Raw genomic sequence first — 25,300 nt, forward strand, 5'->3', positions numbered from 1 at the left:
TCAACTTTTACAGGGGTAATGCTCCTAGAAAATGATGAAAAGTAAAAAAAAAAAAATGCAAATGTTGATGCATTGAACCTATGAGAAATAGAGAGTTAGGTTCTATAACCACCAAATCCTATTTTTTTGGCCAGAGATTGCTTGAAAATACACTTTACTGCATATAATTCATTATAACAAAACATTAATTCTGATAATATGCACTTTTCCTAACACAGTAACACCAAATTTGTGGCTACAGACATTCCAGCACGAAATCTATCTAACACCGTTATTTTCTCACTAAGCCACATTGTTGACTTTGAAAGCTTGGCTTAGAGCCCAAAGGATTTGTGCTAGGATTTGGGGGCATAATTGCAATACAAAACTTAAGTCTTAAAGGCAAATAATGAAAATATGCAACAGATGCACAGGGAGCTCTTTACAACAGTAGGGTAAACAAGACCAGTGAAGCACCTTGTAGGATACCAGTTGCTCCACAAACTTGTGTGCATTTTTTCTGTACTGCACCTAGCCATGAATGTGCGTGGTTGTCAATGCAAAAGTGATAATGAGGTTACTAATAAAATCATGTGAATGCTTAAAGTCATGAAAGTTAAATACACAAATGTTAAAGATTGACTGTAGTTCCACTGAGCCGATAAAGGAAGTTTTTCCTATCTCCTAAAGGAACAATGAGGTATACATAGTTTTATGTACTTCTTTTGTAAATTGTGAACAGATTGCTTCTCCTTTCCCATCTTTTGCTATCTGCAAGTAGCTCACTTAAGATGTAAGCTACTCAAGATCTCACATCCTTTTCAAAGTGTAAATGCAGTTACTGCAAGTCTACCTAGGACAAAACATTAACTTCTCATTATTTTTGCTACTGGCCCCTTACATTTTCTAATTTCATCAAGTGGTCTTTGGGAGAAGGGAGATATAGGCCTCAATTGATTAGTCTATCTTTTTATTAACCTTCCCCACTACACATGGAGTCTTAGTTATCCTTTCATTGATGCTTTTGAACTGTGCTTTCTCCAAATTTAAGCAGCATCTAAGACTATGCATAGTTTGGCTCTCTCCATCGCAAAATCTAAAATCTAAAAATCACTTATGGCCAGGTTCCTCCTTTTTACTTTAGAAAAAAAAAATCTTTTCAGGCAGCATAATTTACTAAGGACTTATGTGGTATGTACCAGGCTATGTATCAGATATTGTGTTAGATGTTGATGTTATACATATTTATATTTCTAGATAAAGAGAGAGAGAGAGAGACAGAAGATGTCAGCAAAAAAATCACACATTCACAAAATTTATATGAAAACTAGGTTTATTACAAGAGGAATGAACATGCATGTGGAAATCAAAGCCAGAGCAAAGAGTTCACTGTCCTTACAGAAGTTTGCATTTTTATGATAACAGGGCAAACGTAGGAGGGAATACCAGGAGGTAGTATGGCATGGGAAGGGGAAAGGTGCAGCAACGGTGGGGAAAAAAGACAAGACCACCCCCCATGGGGAGGAGCAAGGTGATGGCAAAAGCTGCATTCTTTTTATTTTTTTATTTTATTTTTCTTTTTTGATGAGGCAGTTGGGGTTAAGTGACTTGCCCAGGGTCACACAGCTAGTGAGTGTTTTGTGTCTGAGGCTGGATTTGAACTCAGGTCCTCCTGACTCCAGAGCCAGTGCTCTCTCCACTGCGCCACCTAGCTGCCTCAAAAGCTGCATTCTTTTCCCTTGGAAACTGCTAGACTTTGAAGATAGGAGAGTTGGCTTATCTGTAAAGGACCCCAGCTGCACGAGCATTAACCCAGCCTGGCACAAAGCAGCCTGTACCTGTCTTGCCTCCTAAGGATACACAGGGATTCCAGCTTGGGGTGTGACAACAGATCATATCAGCTGGTGGAGGGGAGGGGGCGCTTTGTCCTGGGCACATTCACAGCCTCCTGCATACTCTAGGTCCAGTGCTTTGGGAAAATACGGTTACTCAAGAAGGCAGGTTGAATTGGATTCAGGGCAACAAGGGAGACAGAGACAGACACAGGGGAAAGGAGGGAAGGAGAGAGAAGACAGGTGAGGAGAAGCTATATATGTATATATATGTACATATATATATATATATGTTTTATTATAGGGACAATCTGTTGGTCAGAATCAGCAAGAGAATAGCAGTTTTCCTTCCTTGTTCCTCTTCCCTTTTGAAAGATAATATCATTAATACAAACTAGGGTTTATTATTATTCTTGTCATTTCAACCTCCAAAACATTTCTTGTATATGCCCCCTTCTGTCCTCTGATACTGCCACCACCTTAGTATAGGCATTCATTGCCTCCTGTAATACTACTGGTACTACTACTACTACTACTGCAATGGCCTTCTGGTTGTTCTGTCTGCCTCAAGGCCCTCTTCAGTCTATCCTTTATTCCCCTTTCAAACTGATTTTTCTAAAGCACAGATCTGATGTTGTTATTCTCTCTTACACCCACCCCCTCCCAGTGTTTATCTTTTACTTACAGAATCAGATATGAAATCCTCACTTTGGTGTTCAAAACCCTTCATAGCCTGGTCCCTTCCTATCTTTCCGGTTACCCCTCCCCACATCCTCCAGCTGTTTTATATTGTAACTTAGGGAAGAACTTTTGGTCGCCAGAAGAAAATAGATAACCAAGCTCGTTAAATCACTAATCTCAGTTTACACAAATATCTATATATTTGTTTTTACAACCAGCAACAAATAGTTGGAAAGGATAATTATCTTGTTTTATTTCAAGTTCATTCATGATTCATTTTTTTATTTTGATATAATTTCAGAAAATCTTTATTAAAATGATCATCTACTTTAGTATTCATCTTTGTTTTTAAAAATAGTTATTTTAAAAAATTAGGAACTATTCAGTTTCTATTGATAAGATCTTGAGAAACTCCTCTACCTCAAGAACTAGCATCTTATAAATTGATCTTAACTCAAAGTATCGTAGATATTGTTCTCACAACTGGGAGTAACAGAGCATTGGAAGTTTTTGATCTCAACGTAGATTGCAGTGCAGCAGTGATCCCAGATATCCATTCAAGATCAGCCCATCAGATCTGCCAAAATAAAGTAAGTACTTTTTCAGAAGTTTAGTTTAATTTATAAAATTGCGGAACTTTGTATCTAAAAAATATTTCTCAAATACAAATTTATATCAGTTTGCCTAATTATAACATTTAATTAGTTTTGCATCCATATAAGTGTCTCATCAGCCAGGATGCATTTTTTCCACTATTTCTACAAGAATACAGATTTGGGGCCACTTGCTTATGAAGGTATTCCAGGTTTTGTTCTGTTTGTTGACCTTGTTGTTTTTTGATGAAACTGTAAGAGTTGTAGAGAAAGTGTTGCTACCTGTTGCTGATTCTGGATGTAGTAGGTGTAAAACTGCTCTCCTTTGGAAGTAAGGTTAATAAAAGGGGAGGGAAAATAAAAGACTCAGTTGGCTTCAAATATTATAGGTTTCTATTTCATGAATTATTTATTAAAAGTGTTTTCTTTCCCTGGAGAATATCTATATTCTAGTTAAAAATATATGACTGTAAATTGATGCCTCTTCTTATTCTAACTCTGTTGGTTTTCTGTATTCTGCTGAGTGTAGGGTGTTTCCTTGTGCTCCTGCTTCAGCTAGAATCAGAGGAAACTGACTTCTTATGTGGCTCTGGTTTCCTCTGGAAAATACTTATGAAACTTCAGTCATCCAAGCCAGTGCGAAATAGATAGAACAGCTTCTAGAGGACCAAGAGATCCTACCCTACAATCATGTTCACTGTCTTATTTCTACCCTTCTTTGCTGTATCCTCCATTGATTAATGAATGCTCTGGATTCCTGACTCTTGCTTGCCATAGACTCTTTATCTTAACTTGATTGATTCCATGTCTTAAGGGTTGTCAATATGCTTCTGATTACCATATTTGAAGACTGCTTGATCTATGTCCTTAGTCCCCGCTGTTCAGACTCTTGGTTTATTATTTATGACTCATTTGATCATTCATCAGACATTTATCAAGTGCCTACCATCTACAAGGTGCTGTGTGGAAAACAAAGATGAATACGGCAGTCATGGGATCCTCAGCTCTTGTCTATCTCTTGTTATCTTGGCTCCCAGTCGTGGACCCCAGTTGTCCTTCAATGTCTTGACATGACTCTAAAGCAAGGATCAAAAAACTCTTTAACTCTGAAGGCCAACAGTGGGGATATACACTGCCTGTATGTGTGTGTGTGTGTGTGTGTGTGTGTGTGTACACATATATGTATATTTATATATTATATGTATATTTATATATATGCAGATATAAACAAAGAAAAATGAAAGAGAGAAGATGGGGGAGAGAATGGGATAAGAGAAAAGTCATGGGAAAGATAAGGAAGAGAGTGAAAAAAAAGTTACATTTGGTAGTGCAACTTAAAGATACTTCAGATGTGATATGAGTGTCATAAACTACCTGTCTTTGAATGAAGGTAAATAAAAAGGAAGTTTTTTCCCTGTATAATTTGGAAACAGTTATTAGGACTGAATACTTCAATTTATCTTCAGTGGATCTATTACAGGGGTGGGGAACCTACGGCCTCAAGGCCACATGTGGCCCTCTAGGTCTTCAAGTGTTACCCTTTCATTGAATACAGAAGTTTGTATTTTTAAGTGTTTTCTGTAAATTGATGCTTCTTTTTATTCTAATTTGGAACTTAATGCAGAAGGCTGCACTTGAGGGCCTAGAGGGCCATACATGGCCTCGAAGCCACAGGTTCCCCACCCCTGATCTGTCAGCTTATTGATGTAGGTATTTTCTTCAACTCTTTAGGTTGCAAACCAGTAATACCTTCTCATTTATTCTGACTTTTGTCCATGTTCTATTGTTAATCTTCCATGGAGGATTTACCCAACATTCTGGAAGGCTTCCTCTAAAGTCTTTTAACATTTACTGGGAATCAGTATAGTACCTAAGCCAGCCATCTGTTATCCCTCTCTCTTTCTCTAGTATCTTTTTCCGCTCATACATTTCCTGAATTTTAACTTTTGTACCATTTTTTGTATATAAGCCATCATTAGTATACATGCCCACCATACATCTCTCCACTGCCTTTTTGGGTTACTCACAATTTTTATTTTTTAGAGATTATGCGGATAAATGACTAAAAGCCATCTAACATCACCTGAAAAATTCTGGTGTTAAAAAGATGAATTTTTGTTTCATGAAGCAGTCTGAGATTATTGAAAGCATTGTACAATTTCTTTAAAACAATACAGCTTGGTGTCTTTATCTGGTTTAGTTTTGGGTTCTGTTTATTGTCTGTATGAGATATATGTACTGAGGGACCAGCCCAGATGGATATCCAACCAACTTTATGATCATAATGTAGACTTTATACTTTGTAAATCCTCTTGGTTTTCCTACGTTGATTGTTATTCTGAACTCTTCTTGTGTAGTTGTAGGACTCATTCATGAAGCTCTATATTACCCTAAGGTTTGATGTAATTAACATAATATCATCTACAAACAGTATCTCATCATCCGTGGGAAATACCAATTACATTTGGGTTTTTCTCTGTATATCTCCATGACAGTGGCTAACATCTCAAATAAAGACTTTTTTTGTTGAATATGTTAAAGAATTTAATATGATTTTGACCTATGCATATGAGGTAACTTGTTGGAGATGTCTCCCATGAATATGTCAATTTAGGTTATATGAATTTGTCATTTGTGTTACATTTTACTCTGAATGTACTGTACAGCAGATTTACAATTTGCTAAATCAATTGCTTTAAAAAATAATCAACAAATAGTAAGCATAGTGCAGTTTTGTATTTTTAGCATTTTCAGTTAATTTTGTGACTATAAAGATGTGGTTTGTTGTAAAATATGGTTTGTGAAAGCATACCTATTCCCTTTCCATATTTTTAGGGAAGATACTCTGTATATGTGTGTACTTTATTCTGATAAAGATTTTTGTAGAGATGATAAAATAAGTATATTTCAGTAATTCTTGATGTCCTCTTCATTTTCTTTTCTTGGCAATGATATGATTTTTTTCTAATCAATAATAGGTAATATTTCTTCTTTTAGATATCCAGTGAATACATATCTCAGTGTCCACCAAATTGTGTTTATTTCTATCTAGATTTTTTCTGTATGCATTTGATCCTGGTCTAGCTACTCTTCCTGTCTTTGACTTCTTTTTTTTTTCTTTTTTGATGAGGCAATTGGGGTTAAGTGACTTGCCCAGCATCACACAGCCAGTAAGTATTATGTGTCTGAGGCCAGATTTGAACCCAGGTCCTCCTCACTCCAGGGCCAGTGCTCTATCCACTGTGCCATCTAGCTGCCCCTAAAAAATGTTTCTTTCTTTTCTTTTTCTTTTTTTTTTTTTTGGGCAGTTGGGGTTAAGTCACTTGCTGAGGGTCACACATCTAGTAAGTGTCAAGTGTTTGGTCTGAGGCCGGATTTGAACACAGGTTTTCCTGACTTCGGGGTCAGTGGCTCTATCCACTATGCCACCTAGCTGCCCCTCTTTGACTTCTTTAATGCCCTTTTCATTTCCTAAAATCTTTCTAGAACTGAATAGGTTGGTACATATCAAACTAAAGGGGGCATCTCTTAGAGAGTGTCACAGATTTTATCATTGGCTCTGCTCTGTTGCATCTTTTTAAAAAAGTAATTTGGGTGAAGGTATAGAAGTTGTATTACCAAATTTATAGATGATATGAAGCTTATATGGATACGTAACACATTGGTTCATAGAATAAAGTTCCAAAAAGATCCACAAAGGTCAGAGTTATGGACTGAATCTGATAAAATTAAATTTAGTAGGGATAAAGGCAAATTTTTACGTGGGTTCAAAAAATCAACCATATAACTATAGGACTGGGGAAGTGTGGCTAAATACTAGTTCATATGAAAAAGTTTCAGTTGTTTTTATTGGATTTCAAAATCATTATAAGGCAACAGTGTGAAATGACAATTCAAACAGGAAACATCTTAGACTGCATTAATATAATTTTGAGAGAGATGATTATTCCACTGTATTGTGAGTTTTCAGGTCTGGTTGTCACATTTTAATTTTAAAATTTTTACTTTTGTGGATATCTTTTGTTTTTATATCATCTTTATTTTTGAATATAACTTGTTTCCTTCTTCAGTAAGTCACCCCTTAAAACAAGATTAAAAAAAAACAGACAAAATGTATCAGCCATGTCTGATAGTATATGCAATATCCCATACCTATAGTTCCTGCCTCCACCAAATGGATAGGGGAAGTATCTTAACTCTACACCAGGGCCAAGCATTATCATTATAATTACATAGCCTTCAGTTTTAAGTTTTTGTTGTTCTTTCCAAATACATTGTTATAGTCATTGTTTTCTTGATTCTACTTACATCTTTGCTTCAGTTCATATATGTCATATTTCACTAGGTAGAGAACTATCCTTAAAACTAGGAAGATATGAATTTAAGTCCTGCCTTTGATACATATTACCTGTGTGAGCCTGAGAAAGACACTTAACCTCTTAGAGATCTGGGCAAATCTTTACATCTAAATGCTCCATGTACTGAAGGTACCAACCTACATCAATCATTACAGGAAGTTTCCTCACCCAGGGAATTGCCTATATCAGGGAAATCATAGATCCATTCCCTATCTCCGTCATTATTTGTTTATATAATTCTTCCCGTACTTCTCCAAATTCTTCACATTTGGTATTCCTTAAGGCACGGTGATATTCTGTTAACGTTCTTGTACCACAATTTGTTAAGCCATTTCCCAGTTGATAACCACCATTTAAAATCACATAATAGCTTTCTAATTTGTCTATTCAAGAGTCTGCATTTTATAATCCTATAATTTTGGAAAGGACTTTAGTGATCATGTAGTTCAACCTCATAACTTTGTAGATGAGTAAACTGAGACTTAGAAAGCATAGATGACTTGCCTTCAGTCACAAGGATTAGTGACACAGTTGGCACTAGAACACACATGCTCTTATTCCCAAGTTAGTACTTTTCACATAGTACAATGATGCCTTTCTCAAGTCTTCTCTTGACTAAGTATCCCAGGAATCTTCACAGACTCTCCAGGTCTTCCAAACCGATGACATACATCAGTTATCACTGATAATGCTCTTGTGTCATAAACTAAGTGATACTGGTACATTAATACCCATATTAGTTGCCCTTTCATTAAGCAGAATGTGTCCAGTAAATGATATTTCTGATAGCTCATGATGTCCTTTTATGGAGGAGTGTATGCTTGAGTGACTTTAGTTAAAAAAAAAACAAAAAACTTCTTCCTTATACCTTTGTAACAGATAGTGTTTCAGTTGTCAGTCTATGAGCCCACCTTCATTCCAAGTTTCCTTTCAGTGGTTTTTTTGGAATGTTTTGGGAGCCGCTATAGGAGCCTCTTGGATGATGGGTGATATATTAGGAAAAATATTATTGAGGTTTCTTATAGGAAAAATAGTTGTTTGACTTCCTTAAAATAAAAGTCTGAATGGTATATAATGGAATGAAAGGAAACATATAAGCTTGCAGATGCCGTATTCAGTGTTTTAATAGCTTGTTTTTGAATATCTCTTAAATATTTGTCCAGTTACATAGTGGACATCAAAGTTTTCAACTTAACCATAGCCATATGGGAGTTGCTACTCTTGTAGTCTCAACTGAACTGAACATGAGAAGCACAAATTGTAATTGTGCACAAATGTCTTTTTTCCAGTAAGATGTAAAATAGGTCATTTTTAATTACTTTTAAATGTAGTAACCGTGTTAGTCATGTACCAATAATAGATTTACTTGAATATGCCAGTATTCCAACTCTAAAATGATCTGTTATTTAATCCTATAAAGTTACCTTAAGTATGTGGGAATAGCAGGATTTATTTTTTCATTTTATTGTGTCATTAACTAGAGAACCATATACTTGCACAAGCGATAACTGTATTTTCTTCTTCCCCTCCCCTAATGCAGCAAAAGCAATGCAGATTTTGGTCCTTTTGTGTGATGACTCACTCATAAAAAATAATAGATTCTTTCATGACTAGACAGAAAAGATCAGACTGCAGCAACAAAGCTAGCTAACTAGCTTTTCATTCGCCATAGTTTCTAGGACTAAACAGGCTGCTGCTATTCCCTTCCTCTATAATACAGGCTACTCTATAGGTCACTAAGTTCCTGCCCAATTTCTATTGTGTCTTCTCTATCCTGAATTTTCCAGGATGTCCCCAAATTTGAATATTCCGTCCATATTTCCTCAAAATATCTTGGAAATTCCAATTTATTTGGCAAATCATAATTAAGGGAATTATTAGTAAGCATTAAAATTAAAAAATACAAAAGCTACATAATATATGAATAGCACAATTACATTTTAAAATGTTCATATTAGGCTATAACATGTATTTCTGTAGTTATTTATGAGATATGTATCTGTTGTGTACGTAGAACATATTATAAAGCGGTGTATGGGACATTCATGGAGGATTAACACCTCTGGAGTGAGAGCTTGCCAAGCCCTTTTCAGGGCTGCTCATCCACCTTTGGTGTCCACCTGTTACTCAGCTCTCACCCATGGCTCCAAGAGGCTGTGGCATGTGCAACAGCCACACCCCAGTAAAACAGTCTTGGCAGACAAGCTAAACCGGGTTGAGGATAACTGACAGGCCTCAAACCCATCGGTGAGTTAGGGGGATGTCTACCCCAAACACGAGAAGACTTCCGTTGGCAGAATTGTGGATGAGAACATTTTGTTCCTACAGCCACGAAGGTAGCTAAAGCAGGCACTGTGAGGTGCTTAGAGTTTGGTCAGGCATCAAAGATGGCAAGGTCATCCACTGCATCCCAGGCCATCACCAGTCATCTCAACTTTTTTCTTGCCACTGGACTTTTGATGACTCTGGAAGAGATAGTGAGGCTGATAACTCTGTGCAACTCAGACTCACTTAAATCCAATTCCCATGCATGTCAAGATATCACCCTGTAATGTCTTCAGAAACAACGGATAAATAACAACATATTATATAGGTAGAATGACACATGCATCAAAGTGATGATAACAATTGGCCACAGACTTTTTAATCATAAACATATGAACAGTATCCTGGAGTGGCAAAGCAAAATTGATTGACTATGCATATCAATTTTTGTTTTGGAAAGTAAATAATGAATATAATTTTAATATTTTTCCTACAAACACAAATATTCTACATTACTTTACACTTGATTTACAATTTGAAATAATTATTTTTTACATTAAATGCTGTGTCAAAAGATTACAGTTTTTTCATAACATATAAATAGTTGGAAGCATACATTTTTACATGAACCCAGGATATAGATCTTTTGTATTTAGTTGAAGAAATATCTGAAATAACAATTTGAGTACCTGAGAAAATTATTCCACTTGATATTTATAATTACACAAAGAAAACAATGTTGTGGATGGAAGAAATAGGAAGTTTATTAAAAATAAAAGAAATAGGAAGTATTTTATTAAAAAGATAAATAATATTCAGCTTTAGGTGCTATATGGGAAGTGGAGCAGTAGTTCCATGTGATACTAAGGGGGAAAAAGTGCTGGATCCCTTTTATCCAGTAAAAAAAATGGATGAATGGAGTAAAAATAGAGAAGGAGCTATGATAATATTATTACTACTAATAGTACTCAGATACTCAATAGTCAAATGAATCCATTGACTCATCAATGTGGATATTTCCTCCAGTAATAAAAATTGTAACCCATTTATGCTTTGTTTTGTGGGTTGCCATGGCTAAAGAATTTTTTACCAAGTGGTAGGCTTACTAGTGATGAACTTTTCTGTTCTTAGCTAGGTTCATCTTCAGAAAACAGATGCGATTCTGTTCCTGGGATCATGATTGAAACTTTTAGGGGAGTATCATGTGCCAGAATTTGCATTGCATTGGTGCTGCCTTTGAGAATCTAGGGTCACTTCCATGTGATAAAAGGGTCTTGGACTAAGGTTGTGGGGAAGAGATATATAATAAGCAATATATATTATACATATATATAATAAGCAAATAATAAGTTAAATTAAGATCAGGAATTTAGAGGTAGAAGGGACCTCAGACATCATCAGTTCCACTCTCCTCATTCTTCAGATAAGCAAACTGAGACCAAGAGGGTTTAAGTGATTCATCTAAGGACAAACAGTTAGTAGCAGAGCCAGGCTTTGAACTGAGTCTTCTGATTCCAAATCCATCACTGTTTCTACAATATTATACTTTCTTCTAAGGTCATTATTTACATTTCTCAACTCCACATCTCTAGACTCTTCTATGTTTTCATCAGTCCTTTCCTCCTTAGTTCTTGACTCAAATAAAAGAAGTAGTTCTTGGTAAGGCCAGCCCTCTCTACTTGTTCTCTTGATCTCATCCCTTCCTGTTGTCCATAGACACATCTCACTAGTATGTAGTGTAGCAACTCCCAGCTCAAAATAATAGGGGAAAGGAGAGAAGAAAGGCCCGGAGAAAGTCAAATCCAAATCCGATTATCTGTCACTAGAACAGAGGTTTATCTGTAGAATACTTTGTACATCAAAGATTGGGGTAGACAACTAGATTTTTTTCTTTTGGAGTAAAGGAATAAAAAGTGAAAGATGGAGGCAAAAATCGCCACAGAAAAAAGCTTGCTTTTTGGACTATACACTTGTCCCATTTCTTTTTTCGTCTTTTTACCTCTTTCAGTTTTAAGCATTGTTCTTTACTTCCCTTTATTGCTAGATTCCAAGACAAAGTAGTCTAAGTGTTTCCTTTACCTCCACCCCTTATCTCTCAACTTCTTGCAGTCAGATTACCAGTACCCTGACACGCTACTGAAACTATTCCCTCAAAAGTCAGTAATGACATCTTAGTTGCTAAATCCAATAACCTTTTAACATTCTTTGTCCTTAGAATTTGAACAATGTTGGCCACCTCTTCTTGAGGGCTTCTCCTTCCTTACTCTGAACATGTTCCAACAGCCAAATACAGAAAATAAAAACTAAATAATGAGAAGTAGCTTCTTTCTTAATTTTGAAACTTATAATATTCTTTTGATTATTGTAATTTAAGATAATATTGGGTAATGCAGCTTTTATAAAATATGTCTTGTCTTCATTTTGTTTCCCACATTATAGGGATCAGCATTTGCTGCACAACCATTTGAGAATTACAACCTTTTTCTAACCACAGCTATTGGTGATGCAATAAAACTGTGGGATTTAAGAACATTGAGGTAAGGGCAAATGTTGTTTTAACTTTTTGGCAATCAAAATTTATCAGTGGTTCTTAAGCTTTGTGGACTTTAGTCAGTCATGTTTAAAAGTTAACAGCTAGCTGGCACAGTGGATAGCAAGCCAAGCATGGAGTCAGGAACACTGATATTCCTGAGTTCAAATCTGGCCTCAGATACTTACTAGCTGTGTGACCTTGGGCAAGTCACTTAACTCTGTTTGCCTAAGTTTCTGCATCCGTCAAATGAACTGGAGAAGGAAATGGCAAACTACTCCAGTGTCTTTGCCAAGAAAACCCCAAATGGGGCCATGAAGAATCAGATAAGACTGAAATGATCGTACAACAGCAACAATAACAAGTTAGTGCTTCATTCAATTATCGCACATACCACCTGATGTTCTTTAAAATGCAGTCAGAAAGGACAGCTCAGGGAGGCAAGAAGGCTTTGAATCTTCTGCCTCAGAATTAGAAATTGGGCATTCTATCAGGCTATATGCAAGGCTGTTGCCTTAAACTAGTGTTCTCGGAAACCAACCTAAAAGCAAAGCAAAATAAAACAAAACAAAAAACCCCACCAAAACTTGGTTTGCATTAGGTTTACAAAATTATATTTTCCCTCTTTGGAGATTATTTTTTAAAAACTTGAATTAAAAAAGGCACATTTCTCTGGCTATATTAGATGTTTTATAAATGTTTGTTGAATTAAAGAAAAAGAAATGCTGGGTTATATAATAAAACCCTGACATTGCTAATAAGGCACTTCTTAAGGATTATATTCATGCCATTAGACATGGTTACAGTAAAGTAATTTAATTTGGGTAAAAAAAGAAACTTATGGTACCTGTAAGTCAATGGGAGCTAAAATGAATCAAGTGAATCTTATGAGGGCATTCTGTGTCACTTTTTTTAAAAAAGGCATTTGATATTTAATAAATCTAAATCCTTTGCTTTAACAAATAGTCTCCATTTTCAGAGAACTGAATGAATTCAGAAAGAAGGGCTCTGAAAAACCTGGAAGCCAGAGTGAAATTATGAATAATTTTAATAAAAACTTAGAGAAAATAAAAACTTAAGAAAAAAACCAACCCAAAACTGTAGAGGAATCTGTTGTAATATGAAATCCTTCCTAGAATCTGTTGAATACATCTTAGGCTCAAGAATTGTGGTTTCAGAAAAATGCCTGAACTATAAAACAGATGAAAGCACACTTGTATATTGAATATGGGAGTGCCAGCAAGTGTGTGAGTTTTGGAAGGAAGAAAAGACAAGGCTAAATCTGGTTTTGAATATTTAATTGGGCAAAGAACTGAGCATTTGGTGGAGAAAAGAACAATCCTCTGCTAAGTCAAATATATTAAAATGTAAAGTTAAAGGTTTGTAATGAGGATATCATCTGTCGCCTGGATGGTGGGCACCCTCTCCAATAAAGGGGCTTGACCCTGGTGCAGCTGGACCTGGATTCAGTTCTGGGGGAGCCTGATCCTAAGGAGGAGAAGTCAGGCTTTTCTCAGACTCTCTGGTTCATGATATTCCCACCCCAGACTTCTGGGGGAAATAGATTAAATAAATTTTAAGTTTGTATCCACCAAAGGGATAACAACAGTATCCCTTCTGGAAAAGTTATTCAGTATGCAAACTAGCAGGTATCAGGTATAGGACAGCTCTTTGTTTCCTCTATTACAAAAGAATGACTCATCAGCTTTGATTAACACATACTAAAACACGATCTCTAATCTATGATCTTTGCTATACTCTCCTGGAAGGTAAAGACTTCTGGGAGATTTGTGGGACTGTTTGAACAGATTTTTCTCATTAATGTCTGGGCAGCTACTCATATCTTCTGGCCAGCCAGGCATGCATGGCTTATTCTCCTGGTGGTGGCAAAGAATAATAACAGCTAGCATTTATACAGTGCTTTACAAACATCTCAGTTGATCTTCACAGTAACCCTAGGAGATAGGTGCAATGGTTATCTACATTTTACAGATAAAGAATCTGAGGCGGATAAGTGGTTGGCCCAGAGTTAACATAGCTAAGAAGCGTCTGAAACAGGATATGAACTCAGGTCTTCTTGATTCCAAGTCCTGGACCCTATCCACTGTGCTGCCTAGATGCATTTTCATCTAGCTTATGATTTGCTTCTCCAAGAAGAATATAGTTACAGGAAATATTTGTTGCTGTTGACCACCCAGAACTTCAGACCTCTTGAATTCTTAACATAGATGCCAAAGCTGGAAGCATTCATCTCTTAGGTTTGCTGTTCAGTTACCTGTACTTAGGGAAAGAAATGGAAAATAGAGGAGGTAACCATGGACTTGAGATCTAGTCTCATATTCACTTAGGAAAGTACATGTTCTTCCTGCCATGTGCAAATAGGCACCAGAGCCATCAATGGGGAGAAGGAAAGGAGAAAAAGCCCCTTCCTACCTTTGAGAAGTCCAAGGTAGAGGTGGCACTGTTTCTATCTCAACAAAAAGGCCACCTCAAAAAATTGTAAACCTCCTTTCCTCGTTTTCTCTGGTTCACAGAATGGGCAGATCTTTTTGGTCTATTTGTCATTTCTCAACACAATCCCTCTCCTTTTCCCTTCAACCCTCTACCTTCTGTCCATGTGGAACAAATGACCAACAAAGAGCCTCTAGCCAAGCCTTTTGCATGGGGCCAGAGTGTAAGTGTCCTTTCTCATGGAGCCAAAGTGTGCCTGCCCAGCTTCATGGGAAGTGCTCCAATTCAACCTTTAGCTACAGGTACAAAGTAAGTCTGATAACATGCCAAAAATAGTCATGATGTAAATTAAAAAGTTAGTACTCTGCCAAGTTTAATATTTTCCTTGGAAAGGGAAGATAAAATTATGGACGTTCTTGTCTTTGGGAAAATTAGTTAATACACAATGCCTAAACCTATGGTATTGTGAAACCTTTGTGATCAAATAATGATCAGGAAAAGTCCTTAGAGATAATTTAGTCTAAACTCTCCTTTTATAGATGAGGATCCAAGTGACTTGTCCAAAGTTATATAGTAAATTAGTGGCAAGGTTGTGTCCAAAATTCACATCTCTACTTACAATCCAGTTCTTTTTCCACAGTACCTAAGTTAATTATACTTTAAAATTAAAACATGTTTATTCTCAAGTTTTATGAGTTTTAAGTAGTCAGTATCCATCAATTTGAGAGGCAGCATGGTGTATGGGAAAAAAAAACAAAAAAACTTTTGTCTTGGACTCAGCAGGACCTGGTTTTGAGTCCCTCACCTGACTCTTATTAACTGTCTGACCATGGACAAGTCACATGACCTCTTTGAGTTTATTTACCCATTTATAAAATGTGGATAAAAATTCACTTAGCTTGTAAGGTGGTTGTGAGGATCAGATGGGGTTATGTTTGTAAAGCAATTTGCAAACCTTAAAATTCTATAAAAATGTTAGCTACTATCATCGTTATTAATGCTTTAAACAGTTATGCAGGGATCTTTTGTATTTAAAGAAAAATTAAATTTAAAAATTCCATCATCTCTAAATTAGACTTGGCATAATTTCCATCGTCTTTATTCAAATCTATCTGCTTCACTCATGGGTCAACTTATTTTAATGTAAGTCATTAGCTTTCCTAATTGCTGGTAATAATACACTGATGATTTTCCCTATATTTGGCACTTTGGGGTATCCACAATTTCATTATTTTGGGTATACTTATTCATGTTTTCCCATAATTCTATAATAGATGATCAGTAGACAGTGAAGGTCTTTCTTTCCTTCTCCTCTCCCATTTCTCCCTTCTACTACTTCTTCTTCCTTTCCATCCTTTCTCCCCTTTTAAAAATCAAAAAAGCATTTTTTAATGCTCTATTATGTGCCCAGGCACTGTAATACATGCTGGGGATACAGTAACAGCTAAGCAGTTCCTGACCTCAAAGATCTTACATTCTAATAGGGGAGACAACAGGTATTTATTATATCAAACATAATATAATGTAATATATATATCCCAACAAAGTGGCCACCATATATATGTGTATATACATATATATATGTATTTGTGTATATATATATATGTATGTATACACACATATAATATGCAAATACAAAACACTTTTTAAACACTTGCAAGGTAAACCTTTAGGGGAAGGCAATCTAGAGGGACTGGAAGAAGTCTCATGCAGAAGGTGGCCCTTCTGAGCCTTGAAGGAAACCAGGAATTCTAAAGGTCCCAGGTAAGGAGGGAGGTTCAGGTATGAAGTATATCAAGTGCAAAGACACAGAGATGAAAGACTAAGACAAAGTCTTGTGTGTGAGAAACAAGCAGCCAATTCACATTTGTTATGTGCCCCCTATGTTCTAGGCATAGTGCTAAGCGCTAGGAACAGTTAAGAGTCTAGTTTGGGCAGCCCATAGAGTATGTGGAGGGTAGTGATATTTAATAAGGTTGGAAAGGTAGGATGGGACCAGACTGGGAAGAGCTTTAAATGCCCCATGGAGGAATTCATATTTGATCCTAAGTTTAATAGGGAGCCACTGGAGTTTATTGAATGGGGATGGTGGTGATATGGTCAGACCTGAGCGGCTCTTTAAGAAAATCATTTTGGAAACCTTGTGGAGAATGGAGTGAGAAAAGATTTGAGACAGGGGATGGATCAGATAAGAAGTTATTGCAGGAGTCCAAGTTGGAGGTGATTACTATCTGGACTAGAGTTGTAGCTGTATGCGGGGAGAGAATGGAACTCATGTGAAAAAATGTTGTGAAGACAGAAACAATATGATGTTGTGAGTGATTAGATAGGAGACATGTTTAGTGCTGGATTTGGAATCAGAAGATCTTGTTCAAATCCTACCTCTGATATGCTTACTGCATGATAACTAGGCTCCAGCTTCCTCAACTGTAAAATAAAAGGGTTAAGGTAAATGATATTGAAGGTTTCTTTTATTCGTAAATTGATGATCCTATGTGGGATGAGGAAATAGTCTAGGAGGACACTGAGTTTGCAAACCTGGGTGTCTAGAAGGATGATGGTATCCTTTAAGGAAAGAGGGGAGGTCAGAATATTTGTGGAGGAAACATAAATGTTGTTGAATTTCAGATACCTATGTGACATCCAGTTTAAGCCAATGAGTTAGGCAGGATTGGACTTTAGGATAGATGGTAAAGCTAGATATATAGATAGGAGAGTCATCTGTGTAGAAATGCTAATATATGGAAGCTGAGCAGGTCATTAAGTGAGAGTATAGAGAGAGAGGAGAAGAAAGCCAAGGAGAGACCCTTTGGTACTCATAGTTAGGGGACATGCTATGGATTAAGATCCAGTAAAGGAGAATGAGAAAGAATAATCAGAGAGATAGGGTGAGAACCAAGAGAGAGTGAGTATTAAGTATCATGAAGAAAGTATTCAGGAGTGGGTGATCAACAATGTCAAATGCTGCAGAGAGGTCAAGAAGGATAAAGACTGAAAAGAGGCCATTAAATTTCACAATTAAAAGATCACTGGTAATTTTGAGAAGAAAAGTTTCAGTTGAATGATGAGATTGGAAGCCAGATCACCAGATGAAGTGGGAGGAAGTGGAGGAACTGAGTGTAGAGGACTTTTAAAATGAGTTTATCTGAGAAGGGGAGGACAGATATGAGTAGCCAGAGTGGATATTAGGAGCTTGTGAGATATTTTTAAGGATGGGTATAAGAATAGATATGGAAATGGAGATATGGAAAGAATGGGATGATAATGGGGACAATCTTCAGGAGAATGTGGGAAAGGATGAGATCCAGAGTGCATTAAAGGGATTGGCCTTGATGAAAAGAGGCACCTCTTTATCAGAGACTGGAATAAAGGATATAGTGATAGAAGATGTCTAGGGGGTGGAAGATGAAGAAGAGGGAGCTCAAGGTGAATGTCCTTGAATTTCTTGGTAAATATGAGACAGAGTCCTCACCTGAGGGTGTACAGAAGGTAGTGTAGGAGGTTTGAAAGCAGAGAAAGTTTGGAACAGATGTTATGATGAATGGGATTGAGAATTCATTAGGAATGGGTAAAAAGATTTCCTTGCTGCATTGAGGGGCCAATTGAGATTAGAGAACATAAATTTATGGTGTATGTATATAAATTTGCATGTATGTGTATGTGTTATAGATATAGCAGAATAAAATAATAAGAAACCACTTTAATTTTCTGTTTACACATGTAATAGGCTTAAAGTGAGTTAAATGTGGTTTAGCTGAGTCCTCAGTAATTGGAAGCTGAGAAGACCCCTCCACCGCTCCTGGTACAATGTCTTGTGGTTAATCCTGTAATTGACATTTAGCCTAGAAAAATCAACCAAATGGGCATCAAAGACCTACTTATTGTAGGAGGATGATCTTTGAACTGAGACTGAATTAGAAAAAAAAAGATCGGATGTGGACTAGGGAGTTAAAAATAAAAAAAAAAAAGGCTTCTTGAGAGGGTCCCACATATCTGGTAAGGAACTTCTTTCTGCCTTGGTAGAAAATCTGGGTGCAGCAGTAGATCCTCATGGGGGTAGCCAATTGGAAGAGAGAGGCTGCTCTGAGGACACGTAGGGGCTGGCCTGTTTACTCCTCCTGGGCTGCTCAGATGTTAGGGACCCTCTAGGTCCATATAGGCCCACCTCCACCCCTCCTCCCTGTGTATCTTTGTCCTGATACTTAAGTAAAGTAGCTTTGTGGTGGTATACTCAGGCTCCCAGTGTTCCATTGCAGCAGAACAGAACAGATTTGAGACATTATAAATACTGCTTATTATCACTGTGTTTGTGCCTGCTTTTTCAGAACGTGGTTTTGAGTCTTTGTGTCTTCATTGCACAGTCTGCAGAGGCTTTTACTTGCCAACAACCACCCCAGTAACTTGCCAGGTTATTTGTCATTCTGGTTTACACAAACAGTGCCACTTAATTTGAAGTCACGTTTTAATGTCTTTAATGTGTTTCTACTTTTCATATATTCCTTTTAAAGCTGGAATAGCCTTTAGATGTCCACAAGTCCAGCTCCCTAGTTTGTTTGTTTTTTTGCAAATGAGGCAATTGAGGCCCAAGGTGTGTCTATGTGTGTCTCTGTGTGTGTGTGTGTGTATGTCTGTCCCAGGCCACACATCTGGTAGAGTCAGAACTAAAACTCAGGTCTTCTGAATCATAGCCCAGTTGCTGTTTACTCCAATTAAAATTGTCCCATGTCACTCCCCCATGTAGCCTCTGCTATCCTGATGATATAGACTTTTTTTATATGTGGCCAGAGGTGTTATCTAGCAACAGGAATCTCCTCAAACTCAGTAGACTTGGCTTCATTTTAGAATTAAATTGTTGATGCAAAAGAGCGTTGGACTGGGACTGGAAAACCTGATTGCCCATCCCAGCTGTGTGACCCTCAGTAAATAATTTATCTCCTCAGTTGTCTGAGAACTGGCAGATATGTAGCACAACAAATAGAAGGCTGGCCCTGGAGTTAGGAACACTGGAGTTCAAATTTGGCCTCATATATTTAATAGTTAGGACTCTGGGCAAGTCACTTAATCTCTGTCTGCCTCAGTTTCCTCAACTGTAAAATGAGGATAAGGTATTGTAAATAGTACTTAGCCCAGTATACTGCTAGTAGGTGCTGTGTTGTTTAGTTGTTTCAGTCGTTTCCAACTCTTCATGACCCCATTTGGAGCTTTCTTGGGAAATATACTGGAGCGGTTTGCCATTTCCTTCTACAGCTGATGAGGCAAACAGGGTTAAGTGACTTGCCCAGGGTCACACAGCTAGGAAGTGTCTGAGGCCAGATTTGAACTCAGGTTCTCCTGACTCCCATGTCAACACTCTGTCCACTGTGTCTATGTCTGTATCCACTATGTAAGGTGCATCCAAGTGAATATTTCTTTTTGTTGGTAGGAATAGAAGTTTTTCATTTTACCTTAGACCTTTTATATGTTTTTTTAATTTTAAATTTCCTTCTATAGAAATCTGCTAACCTTGTGGAAGTCATGTAAATTTTAGCCAAAATACAAGACTCTATTACTTGTTCCAAATCTTAGGGAGTAATAAAATTACAGATTTCTGAACTTGGAAGCTTTCACATTCTTATGTTTTTGTACTCAGTTGGTCTAAGTATTATTCTTGAAGGAGAATGAATAAGTTCAATATTTTTCACACATGACTTATCTTTTTCTTCCTTCTAAAATATTAAAATAAGCAAAGCAGCTTACTGGTAAAATAGTTAAACCAAAATTTGGCCAATGTATTAAATGTATGTATCCAGAGAGAGCAGAGAAATAGTATTCGTTGTTCCACTTTTTAAACTTGGAACTATTAGACTCTTCCTATTTCTTAGGAGTTCAATTTTTTACTATTAGAAAATATATATTCTACTTACTTAAAATAGCATAAATATGTTTTAAGAAAAATATATATATCTTTCTTTGTATTGTATATTTACCATGCTAATTCAAAATCTGAAATATCATGTAGATAATTTTAAAGGTAGAATGAATTCCTCAATATTCAGTGGATGTTTGAATTCTCTTTTCCATTGTTTAAGATCCTATAAATCTAAGAAATATTAAAGATATGACTTTGGCAAAATCTGGTGAATAATTATATATTGGAGGATGAGGAGGAGAAAAGAAAGAAGGAAAAATGGTTGTTTGAAAAGAATCAAAGATGATGGACTCTAACCTAAAGAAGTGCTTTTGTATGTTGTTGTTTGGGGGGGGGATGAGTGATGTGTGCAATTAATTTGTTTTTATCCGGATTATTTTCAGTTGTTGGCAGGACATCAACATCAATTCAAAATACAGTTAATTAAATGCCTACATTTTTCTGTGTTACCCATATGTAGCATGGTGCCTGTCGTGTAGCAGACACATAATAAATGTGATTGGTTTGTTGGAAGGAAGTCATTGTGCTCAGACTGGGAGTACAAAGTTAAATATGACACGCATTTTGTGGTGAAGGAGTTTATAATGGGGGAGAAAACATGCAAATAACTATGAAACAAGGAAAATTGTGGTAGGTAGGGAGGAGTGGTTCAGACTGTGTGCTATGGGAAATTTGCGTAGGGAGAGAGAATTTTCTCTGGAGGGAAGGTGTCTGCAAAGGCTTATTGCCTGAGATTACATCTGCATTGGACCTAAAAGGAAGGGAGCAACTTCAACAGATATTCTTTAATAGATTGAGAATGGGATGGCTGTTCCAGCATAAGATTCAGCATAAGCAAAATCATAGAGCCAGAGAATAAATAGTAGGAGATTTAGAGTAGACCCTATGACTTATATATCTAAAGCAGAGGTGAGGAGCCTGCAGCCTCAAGGCTATATGTGGCCCTCATGTCCTCAAGAGCAGGCCTTTGACTTCACAGAACAAATTCCCTTCATAAAAGGGTTGCTTTTGTTTTGTAAAACTTGGACTTAGTCAAAAAGCCACACCCAAGGACCTAAAAAGCCACATGTGGCCTCTAGGCTGAAGGTTCCCCACCCCTGATCTAGAGTATGTGAAGGGTAGGAAGATGAAATAAGACTGAAAACGTGGAATCATGAGTTAAATACTTTATTCAGTAGTCAGTAGAGATTTAATGAAACTTTTTGAGTAAAGGGTTGACATGAACTGAGTGGTATTTTAGGAAGATTATTCATGAGGCAGTGTCAAAGATAGATGGGAAAAAGAATGGAATGGAGGCAAGAAGACCAGTCAGGAGACCATCATGATAGCTGAGAAGAGATAAGGACCTGAACTAGAGTGACGATGGTAATGAACATGGAAAGGAAGAGGATCAGAAAAGAATTTTGTGGACGTAGAATTGGGAATACTTTGCAACTGATTGAATATGGGGGTATAAGAAAGGGGAAGAATCAAATGGAACTCTAAGGTTAGAAAATGGTAATATCCTGGATTTGAGGGCCTCATTTCAGAATTAGGGAAAGTGGTCAGTCTCTCTTGATCATTTATCAGCATTTAGAAGTATAGGCCTCTAAATGAATGGTTATATTTTAAGTGGGACCATCTTGATCCCAAGATGGCAGAGAAGAGTGCTGAAATGTGACTGCCTCCAGTATTCCTCCAAGGACATGTGCTGCATGCCCTTTTGTCCTGTGTAATTCTTGTTCATATCTTTATATAAATCTTCCATAAAACATCTATCCAATATTCTAGAGGCCTTCTTCTGGTTCTTATAATATTTCATGTATACCAATATAACATGAGGGGTGACTAGGTGATGCAACAGTGAATATAGTGCTTGGTCTGGAGTCAGCAAGACTCATCTTCTTCTTCTTTTTTTTTTTTTTTGACTAGGCAATGGGGTTAAGTGACCTGCCCAGGGTCACATAGCTAGTAAGTATTATGTGTCTGAGGCTAGATTTGAACTCAGGGCCTCCTGAATCCAGGGCCAGTGCTCTATCTACTGCACCACCTAGCTAAGACTCATCTTAAATTTAGATCTGGCCTCAGACACTTCCAAGCTGTATGACTCTGGACAAATCACTTAATCCTTTACCTTGTTTGCCTCAGTTTCCTCATCTACAAAATGAGCTGGAAAAGGAAATGTCAAACCACTCCAGTATCTTTGCCAAGAAAACCCCAAATGGGGTCCCAAAGAGTCAGACACGACTAAAAATGAGTGAAAACAACAAAATATAACATGACTGTGCATCTGTTATCTCTTATTCTTGGCTACATGACTGATACACCACATTTTCTCAACATGCATTTTTAGATGATGTCATCTATGCTATTATTTACATGCAATCTGACCTCTAGAAATCCTGCCTTCTCACCCTGGAGGAATTAATCCATTCAGTATTGGAACTCACCCTGGGATTGCCCTGGGACAGCTTCTCTTTGGTTGTTGATTGTAGAGTGAGTAAATGAAACTTCATTCTCAACCTTCTATATTTGGTCAGCCCCAGACAGAGTTTCATCCTATCCAACCAACCCATTTCCTTCTAATCACAGAAACTGGCTTTCCCTTGAAGATACTGCATCCATGTTCACCATTTCTAGTATTGGCTATGTCTTCCTATATACTGGGCCAAGAGGAGGTGTAATCAAGTTTTTTGCTCCCTACTGCCATTTCTAGGTCCTTCCCCTATGTCTCTTCCTTTGTGCGTCACTCCATCCAGATATATCACTCTATCCTTATCCTGATGACTATTATCTACCATACCCCTAGGTCCTCTATTTCTCCTCTCTTTCATAGCTAAATTCCTAGAAAAAAGCTCTCTACTCTCATTGCCTCTAATTTCACACTTGCTATTCACATCTCAGCCTTTTGCAGTAAGGCTTACTCATTCATTCATTGATCATCATCACTGATCATCAAGCATTTTATGTGATAGAATACTTTATATAAAAAGGTAACTTATGTGTAAGTGAGCTCTTTTCATTTGGTTCTCTGTCATTTTCCAGTTCTTATCTTTATTCAATGAAGTGGAAGAATGATTTGAACACTTTTTTCATTTTTTTTTTCATTTTGATTGTGACGTACCATCTTTATTAGTCTTATTAATAAATTTATGAATCTCTATTTTGACCTTTTTTCTCACTTATTTTATACCATGTTTAATGTACATTAACTTTGCCAAGAAGTATGTTTTATTTCATTCATATGAATATTCATTGGGAACTTTTGCACTCAAATTTTCAATGTCAAAACAAAATGATGAATTTGACATAATTTGCCATATAAAGTAAATTTTTTAAAGGCCTAAAGTACTTGAGATTTAGCTTAAATTTTCTAGCTTAATGGTTCTCAAAGATGGCCCATATGCCATGGCTCACTAGAGTATCAGAGGTTTTACTAAGTGTGCTGTAATTTGTATGAAACTTACACTTGAAAATGTATGTGTATGCAGTTCCATAGATTGCTACTAATTTTTCACAGCAAAAGAATTATATTTCAGTGGGAGCTAAACATTTTGAGAACCATTGTTCTAAATAATTAACTTAAATACCTAAATCTCTTTGGCAGTGAAGACTCATTTATTCCTTATTATGTTATTCTTTTTTAAAGTATATGTTGAAATAATTTGTATGTTAGTAAGAATTAAATAGTTTTATTTCTCCTCCTTCCCTCCCTTCTCACCAGTTTTTACCAGTATGCCTTCTGGCTTTATTTAAATGCTACAATATATGGATTTTTTTTTCAGTTTTTGCTTCCTAAGGAATTGCCTTGGATTTCTTTTCTCTGTTTTTTAAAAAAAATTAATTAATTAATTAATTCTTAGTTTTAAACATTCACTTCCATAAGATTTTGAGTTTTAAATTTTCTTCCCTTCCCTCTCCTCCCCCTTCCCCAAGACAGCATGAAATCTGATATAGGCTCTGCTTATACATTTAGCTCTATTTATACATTTATATTAAGCATATTTCCCATTAGTCATGATGTAAAGAAGAATTAGAACTGATGGGAGGAACCATGAGAATGAAGCAATAAAACAAAGCAGCAAAAGAGAAGGAGAGCAAATAGTATGCTTCCACATGTATTCAGACTCTGTAGTTCTTTCTCTGGATGTGGATAGAATTTTCCATTGTGAATCTTTTGGAGTTGTCTTAGATCCTTGCATTGCTGAGAAGAGCCAAGTGTATCAAAGTCAATCATCGCTCAGTGTGGCTGTTACTGTGTATGATGTTCTCCCGGTTCTGCTCATGTCACTTAGCATCAGTTCATATAAGTCTTTCCAGGTTTTTCTTAAGTCCACCTGTTTATATTTTTTTTATAGCACAATAGTATTCCATTACATTCATTTTTCTCTGTTTTTAATAGAAAATTCTGGTTAAAGTAAATAGAAACTTTTGGAAGAATTGTTGAAATAACAGTCTTTATATTATAAATGTAAAAAGATTGCTACAGTAAAAGAAATGAACTGAAGTTATGTTTTCTCTTAATTAGAGTCAGTGTTAATATGGTTAAAATAAAATACTTCAAAAGAAAATAACTGAAATTTCCTTGAATTGCCAATCGAAACTTGGTTATGTTTAGCTATAAACTGTCAAGAATATTATCACTTGCATCCAGCTTGTTCTCTGTACTCATACAGACACTATCTTGTTTAGGCCCTCATCACTTCTCACCAAGATTATTGCAA

The 25,300-nt window shown here is 36.6% G+C and overlaps 1 protein-coding gene across 1 annotated transcript in view; it reads left to right on the plus strand.

The window, feature by feature from the left end:
• WDR27 (WD repeat domain 27) overlaps positions 1–25,300 on the plus strand; it is a 236,527-nt gene that overhangs the window by 66,671 nt on the left and 144,556 nt on the right. The window contains exons 23-24 of the mRNA XM_027854869.1: positions 2,961–3,082; positions 12,148–12,245. Of these exons, the coding sequence (XP_027710670.1) occupies positions 2,961–3,082; positions 12,148–12,245 (220 nt within the window). The remainder of the gene's footprint in view (positions 1–2,960; positions 3,083–12,147; positions 12,246–25,300) is intronic.

The sequence above is a fragment of the Vombatus ursinus genome, unplaced genomic scaffold (assembly GCF_900497805.2).
Source record: "Vombatus ursinus unplaced genomic scaffold, bare-nosed wombat genome assembly UNPS02010639.1, whole genome shotgun sequence".
Taxonomy (NCBI): Eukaryota; Metazoa; Chordata; class Mammalia; order Diprotodontia; family Vombatidae; genus Vombatus; species Vombatus ursinus.